General features: G+C 37.1%; 1 protein-coding gene across 1 annotated transcript; it reads right to left on the reverse strand.

Moving 5' to 3' along the window:
• Positions 1-1015: 1015 nt before the first annotated feature.
• LOC149256768 (uncharacterized) lies at positions 1016-4661 on the reverse strand. The gene is made up of 2 exons (XM_089457503.1): positions 1708-4661; positions 1016-1600 (listed from the first exon to the last, which is right to left on the reverse strand). The coding sequence occupies exons 1-2, from the start codon at positions 4592-4594 to the stop codon at positions 1152-1154; spliced, it is 3336 nt and encodes a 1111-aa protein (XP_089313629.1). The 5' UTR covers positions 4595-4661; the 3' UTR covers positions 1016-1151.
• Positions 4662-7719: the final 3058 nt, after the last annotated feature.

Below are 7719 nucleotides of genomic sequence, written 5' to 3' on the forward strand. Positions count from 1 at the left end.
ACAGGCTCTCTGGAAGTCAGAAGGGAAACATCATGCTCCACCACTGCAAGTTTTCCAATCCTTTCAGCAAGTTCTAGTGAGATTTCACAGGTGGGCTTTTGAGTGGGATAAGTGATGTCGAAAATCTTGACAACTCCATCATGCTTTTCTCAGAGAATTTGAGATCAAATTTGATGTAAAATCTACTTTCTGTACAATCTGCTTTCAATAACAAGTCGTTTCAATAACCACCATTGCTGCATTCCCCTTCCTTAACTAACAGAATCTGTTTCAAGAAAAACGAAATAAGTTGTGAGTAGAAAGGCGCAGAGAGAAATCCACCTTGGAGATTTTGAAGGCGAAGTGAAGGTTGGAAATTGCATTTAAAAGAATCTCGCAATGGAAATTGCTGCCTATTAGTCACAAAGATGCTCCTCTGAAAAACTCAAAACTCTTGTGGTTTTAAACATCATCGCAATCAATCCTGACTTCTACACCATGCTTTTAGATACAGAATCCTGACTTCTACACCATGCTTTTAGCTACAGAATCCTGACTTCTACACCATGCTTTTAGATACAAAAGCTTGACTTGCTTTTAGATACAAAATCTTGACTTCTTAAAAGAAATGAGATTTACTAATTTATTTAAAGATAGAAAAGCTATATGTTTTCCTGGTAGCTGTTATGACAATCAAGCTCTCAAGATGGGGCAAGATAAAATTTGTGAACTATGATTACTTAAAGTTAAAGTTCGCCTGAATTGTCAAAGATGTGTGTTAATTAACTTTTCTTGTTCCTTTAAATTAGATCGTAGTATCATTTTTTATGTTGGTTATGACAAGTTTTAAAAGTGAAAGATAGACTTTTCTACCCTTACTCGTAAAGAGTGGTATAAAAACTAAAAAACATAACAAATACAAAATTCTTCTTGTATTTAGTACCAGAAGAGTGTCACACATTCATATAGATGTAAAGGATATTGAATATAATTGTTTTTTAAAGATAGAATAATAAACTATAATCATAAACACATTTCCAAAACACCACTCATGAGTAGATATAACTGTATTGTTCACATTTACATGCAATCAATTATAAAACATTTATATGCAATCAACAACAAAGATTTATGTACAAAGAAGCATATAACCACTACTTTGTTACAATAGACTAAGATGTGGAAGAACTTTGACCTTCACAAATGTTGTTGATAGTAGCACTTGTACTACCCAACAAATGTGTTAGATTTGATTGGAATTTGGGAATGGAAGCAGTGCTCAAAAAAGTGTCTTTGATGTTTTGCAATGTGCCTAGAATGCCCATCATTGTAGGTCGTCCATGAGGAGATTCATTTGTGCAAAGCAAACCCACATTTATCAGTGCACTGAGACAATTGAGATCTTTATCTTCTTCAATGCATATACTGGTCCTCGTTAATAGACCCATGTCCACCACTTCTTGTACTTGGTTTGGAAAACTACTACCCACCCATTTGTGCAATGTCATTCCTTCTACAAACATGTCATGGGTAGGCTTCTTTCTAGTGAGCATTTCCAATAGCACTATTCCATAGGTATAAACATCGCCTTTGGTTGTAACTTGTCCTCCCACTCCATATTCTGCATTCATAGATCCTCAACGTAAGTTTTTAAATTTAATTGAAAATGTTTAGTAAACATAAGAAAATCATAAGATTGCTTCATATGGGATATAGTTTAAATAATACCTGGAGGAATGTATCCGGTAGATCCTTTGAGTGCATTTGTGGAAGTGAGAGCTCCATCTTCATTATTTGCAAAACATATAGTAGCAATGCCAAAGTCTATTAAATATGCAGTCATATCTTCACCCAACAACACATTGTTGGGTTTCAAATCACAATGAATCACTTGCACAAAGCAATGATGATGGAGATATGTCATGCCTTGGGCGATATCTATTGCTATATTCAACCTTTGAATCAAATTCAAACAACTTTGTTCTCCATCATCGGGATATAACCACTTTTCTAGGCTTCCTTTTGGCATTAATGGAAATATCAAAGCTTTGATTTGGAGATCTGAATAGCAAGTTATGACCCGAATCAAATTCCGGTGTCTAACTCTACCCAAAACTTTGCATTCTCTATCAAAACTCTTTTGAGCCCCTTCATTTTGTAGATTGAGAAGCTTGACAGCAACCATTGTGCCATCATTCAAAATCCCTTTGTACACTTTTCCAAAACTACCAATTCCTAACAAGTTTGCATCACTAAATTCATTTGTTGCAATGACGAGCTCTGCGTAGGAGATTCTTCGATGCCCCACATTTAATGATGGACCAGTCTCTCTCTGAATATTTCTCCTACAATTCTTTCTCCACAATATTGCAAGAAACAAACATAATACAACAATTGCTACAACAACAACCGCTATGATAACTCTTTTGAGATTCAAAACACTTTTATGTTTATGAGCATAGCACGGTGGTAGATTTACCCAAGGTCCACATAGACCAATATTTCCCATAAATGCTGTGGCGCCAATCTTTTTGAAAACTCCTTCTTTAGGGACTTCCCCTGACAACTTGTTAAAAGAAAAATTCAAGTGATGGAGCATTGTGAGATTTGCTAGTGATATAGGTATTCCACCTGACAAATTGTTGGAGGAGAGATCTAGGTCTTCAAGACTTAGAAGTTCATTGATTGACACTGGAATTGGACCTTCAAGTGCATTGTAAGAAAGATTCAGATATGCTACTTCTTTGCAGCTTCCGACGATACTTGGAATATAGCCACTTATTTGATTTGCTGAAATATCTATGGCTTGAAGCAGATCAAACTTTCCTAGTTCTAAAGGTACATGGCCACTTAATAAATTGTTTGACAAGTTGAAATAGAAGGCTAAATTTGCAAGGCCTGCAAGCTCTTCAGGTATGTGCCCACTAAGCTTGTTGTATGATAGATCTAGCAGTAGTAAGTTCACACATTTCCCTAAACTTGCAGGTATGTTTCCTGATAACTGGTTATGATTAAGATCTAAATATCTTAATTGTTGGAGGTTAGCAATAAAATCAGGGATTTTTCCAGACAAATTATTTCCAAACAGATATAAGAGAGCTAAGCTCTTTAGCTGCCCAATTTCCATTGGGATGTTCCCTTGTAAATTATTGGAATCCATATATAACCTCTCCAACTTCTGAAGCATAATAACTGAAGATGGGATTGACCCGGTAAAAGAATTACCTTCTAAACTAAGGAATATTAAGCTACTTAAATTTCCAATAGCAGGAGGTATTTCTCCAGCTAATTCGTTCATACCCAAGTCTAAGTATTCGAGTTTTGCCGAGAGGTGGCCTATAGGAAACGGCAATTGCCCAGTGAAGCTATTATCATTCAACTCTACATGTTGTAGATCGGAACAGTTACTAAGAGCAGTAAGAATCGGGCATCTCGTGGTGTTGCCGCTAATAAGGTAATTGCCGCCCAAGAAAAGCCGCTGGAGATGTGTCAATTTACCCAACTCCATAGGCACTATTCCGCTGAGCTGGTTGTCTTCTAACTCAATCCTTTGTAACTTGGTACAATTGAAGAGGGATGAAGGAACGCTGCCACTCAGCTGATTATTAGACAGATAGAGTTCCTTTAACTGGGCGGTCTTCTTGGTACACAACTCCGACGGAATGTGGCCAACTAATTGGTTAAAAGATATAGCCAATAGTTCAAGATTGGTGCAGTTGGACAACGAAGACGGAATGCGTCCCGTCAGATGGTTATCAAACAGATCAAGAAGGATGAGCTGGCTTAGCATACCCAATTCGGAAGGGACACTGCCGTGAAGGTTGTTGTTAGCCAAATCTAAGTACTGCAAAGAGGATATGTTTCCCAAGCAGTCCGGGATTGTTCCCATCAAATTGTTATAGGAGAGAGTCATGAATACTAGGTTGGGGAGAACACATAGTTGTGGCGGAATGTTTCCCGTCAGATTGTTATAGGCGAGAGTCAAGTTCCGTAAACTGCGGCATCTACCGAGAGTGGGTGGAATGGAACCCTGGAGTTCATTCTTAGACAGGCGAAGCATCTTTAAGCGAAAGAGGTTTCCCATTTGATAGGGAATGTTACCGTGGAAACTGTTATTGGCAAGGCTGAGTACTCTAAGAAAGGAGAGATTGGCGAGAAGGGGTGAGATAGTACCTTCTAATCCCATGCTTGTAAGATTGAGGGAAACGACTCTCTGCCTGCGCCTGCTGCATATGATGCCCGTCCAGTGGCAGAACGAAACATTTGGCATCCAAGACGTGGCTAAGGAGTGGGAGGGATCATATGTGATTGCAGACTTGAATGCAAGCAGAGCGTGTTGATCGGAAGCATTGGTGAGACGAGGAGGATGGTGAGGGAAATGGGCGATGGGTGTGGAAAAGACAAAAGGAGGATTGAGAAAGAGAATGAAAGAAAGGGCGGCGAGGAGAAGCATTCTGGTAATCTGCATCTCTTGCGTGAGAGAAAGAATGGTTTCTGATGAGAAAATGGAGTTTGGTAATGTAGTAGCTATATAGCTGCTGCTGCATTGAATGAAGAGACTCAAATTAAGAATGGCAAGAATCTTTTCGAGATGTTCCGGTCGGTTAATTTTCATTCTCCATCCTCAACTTGACTTCTCTCGTGCGCGAAGACCAACGGCCGCCGTGGGGATAACGCGATATAGGTGTAAATTCATACCACACAAATCATTTTCAGTGGATATGAAGATACCAGGATGCAATAAAAAATACATGAAGACAACCAGTGGAGACAGTGGCAGTCCGAAACGGAGGATGGATCTTTAATTTGTTTTTCTTCTCTCGCCCGGCGAAGACCAACGGCCGCCGTTCATTGATACCACACAAATCATGTTCAGTGGAGTTGTTATTGATACCACTCATTATCCATCCTCAACGTGACTTCTACGCACACGGCTCTTCAACCGCATTGTATATAAAGGTGCCAAAATAATATAATTAATTTTATACTAACGACCGCCGTGAGGATAACGCTAAATGCGAGTGAATTGCCGTATTCAACCACGGAAGGAATACGGCATTTGCACTGCCGAGTCCCCAGCGAGTCGAATGAGTGTCCAAAAAGTCCGCACTCCATAAAATCATTTAAAAGTCAATATTACTTAAAACGTTAAGGTAAATACTACTTCAATGTACGGTAAAATAAATTGGAAAACATCTAACACACCAATAAAATTAATCATAAATCTTTCTCCTTATCATTTGGTGAAGAAATGCCTTTTTTTTTAACGAAATAAAAGTAACGAATTACCCTTTTTTTTTTATATCACATTCCGTTATAGAAATTGCTATATAAGTTTAAATGTTGTATTTAAATAAATTAAAAATATTAATAAAAATCATATATAAAAGTTTTATTATAGAAATGATAATACGGCTTTATAAAAAATATGTATGATTCTATTAAAAAATGTATATTTTCTTAAGAAAACACATAAATGAGCACATTTACATTTCTTTCTGATTTTATTAAGATAATAAGACAAAGTAAAACGTAATTTAGGCCAAAAGGACCGTTTTAGTTATTTATTTTAGTTTTTTTGGTTTGGGTATTCAATAATGGTATGTGTTTTTGTATTCTTCCATTCATTAATAGTTTTGGTTTAATAATAGTTATTTCTTGTAATATTTATGGTAATAAACAAGCTTAGTTTATAATTATAATGAAAAATATTATATTTTTTATGCTTAATTTATAATTAAAATAGAAATTCATTCCTTATTCTTCGAAATGTTTAGAGAAAAATTAAGATCTAAACACTCCAACCCTTTGACCTTTTCACAATGTTAAAACTCAAACACACTAAGAAAACTTTTCTCTCATAAAATGAGATATTTAGTTTCTAATAAAACTTTTCTCTAATAAAATGAAATATTAGAATATTTAGTTTCTAATAGCGAGTTTCCAATAGGTGGCTAATGATTATGATTGATCATAGGTATTTCACATATGTGCATTAGCCATAATTTACAATCAAATGAATATTTGAGGAATTATAAGAAGAATGTGTAGGAGAATCAAGATATTATGAGACAAAAAGGATGACTGTCCAATTGTTGTGCTGGAAAATGATGATGTAAAAGAAGGTACATGTTGCTTCCTCGCATGGTGTACATATTCCAAATTCTTTAATGTTTAACAATATTCCAACACATCTATTTTATATTTAAAATAACGATTTAAAATCTAGTAAGAGAGAGAAAATGATAGAAATAATCTATAGTGTGTGAGTCAGGCCTTTACATCCATGGTAGGAGGATTTCAATGTGTTTTTAGAAAGGGGTCATTATAACCCCCATCTCTAATGTAATAGTTGGAAATTTTACTTAATAAATTATGTTTTCCCATTACATATTTGATATTAGGTTTATTACATATTCTTCTTAGAGCATTTGTCATCATGTGATGATGGGGAGAATTGTTCCTTAGCTGGAAAGACGAAGAAAGGGAAGGGGGGATCCATCCCATTCCAAATCCGATTCCAATCAGTGCAGCAAGAAGAAGGACATGTTGAGGATTAAATGTTTTCACTGTCATGAGTTGGGACACTATGCCACAAAGTGTCTGCACAAGAAGGCCAGTAAGAAGCCCTTACGAGGAGTGGCAGGTGAAGCTCTTGCTTCACAATTTGAACTGGATTGCACCATCATCGCTTGCATGGTGATATCAGTGATGGGTAGTATGTGGTACCTAGATAGTGGAGCCTCATTCCATATGACTGGAAACAAAGAGTTCTTCAATGACTTGGAGAAGAAGGACCTCCATATGCACATCGAGATGGGAGATGATGGGAGGTATAGCGCGACCGACATCGGTACTGTTACCTTTCAGAGGGAGTTTGGTACTCCTCTCACATTAAAAGATGCCATGTATGTTTTGGGTTTGAAGAAGAATTTGGTTTCAGTTTCCATATTGGAGGACCGTGGCTACGATGTTATATTTAGCAAGGGAAAGGATTTCCTTCATCATATAGCCTCAAGACAGGAGAAGCAGATCAAGGTTTGGGTGAAGAACCTCTACAAATTGGATGTAGAAGACTGCGTTGCTTTGAGCACTAAAGTAGAGAAGGTGCAGAGTCAAGACATCAGTGAATAGTGGCATAAAATATTGGGTCACACGCACCATTGAACTATGTTATTCTGTCGGAATAGTATGTTGGCTCTTAGATCAAGTTTAAAAAATAGAGGGTTTTATTTCTAGGCAAATATTATATATTAATCAACAACCACAACTATAAATCATAGGTATGGTCATTGTGCTTCATAGGCTCTTGTCCAGTTACAGTGAACAACGTTAAAAAAAGCTTCATAACACTTGAGGGAGCCCCCTTTGGTTCGAGGTCCAACTTGAACCTAAAGTTTGGACATGTTGGTTTCTTAACACAGTTTCGTAGCCAAGAACTCTGTTCGAGAAAAAGATACAACATTTTGCGCCATTGTCAGGGAGCGAAGTAATGAAGAAATCTTTCCCTGGAGAACGATCAAGACTATATCTACTCTTTGCTAGTGAACAAGGAGTAGGCATTTGATATTGTTTGCAATTCCTTCACCTGGAGGCTCCATTTTGTTTATATGGCGATTCTAATGGGTTATCAATTCCACTAGTTCTAGAGGTCATATGCCTTTATTGATGTTCTTGTGCAAGGCTCAGTGATGGTTGCAGTGATTGTGAAAATTCCTACTCCAAGGAACCCCTACTGCA

This window comes from Pinus tabuliformis, chromosome 7 (assembly GCF_031772625.1).
Source record: "Pinus tabuliformis cultivar Carrire ecotype Pingquan chromosome 7, CPIR1, whole genome shotgun sequence".
Taxonomy (NCBI): domain Eukaryota; kingdom Viridiplantae; phylum Streptophyta; class Pinopsida; order Pinales; family Pinaceae; genus Pinus; species Pinus tabuliformis.

Coding starts and splice junctions, on each gene's coding strand:
- LOC149256768 (XM_089457503.1), bottom strand. CDS start 4,594: ATGAAAATTAACCGACCGGAACATCTCGAAAAGATTCTTGCCATTCTT. Junction 1,601..1,707: donor TACCGGATACATTCCTCCAG/GTATTATTTAAA, acceptor CTATGAATGCAG/AATATGGAGTGGGAGGACAA.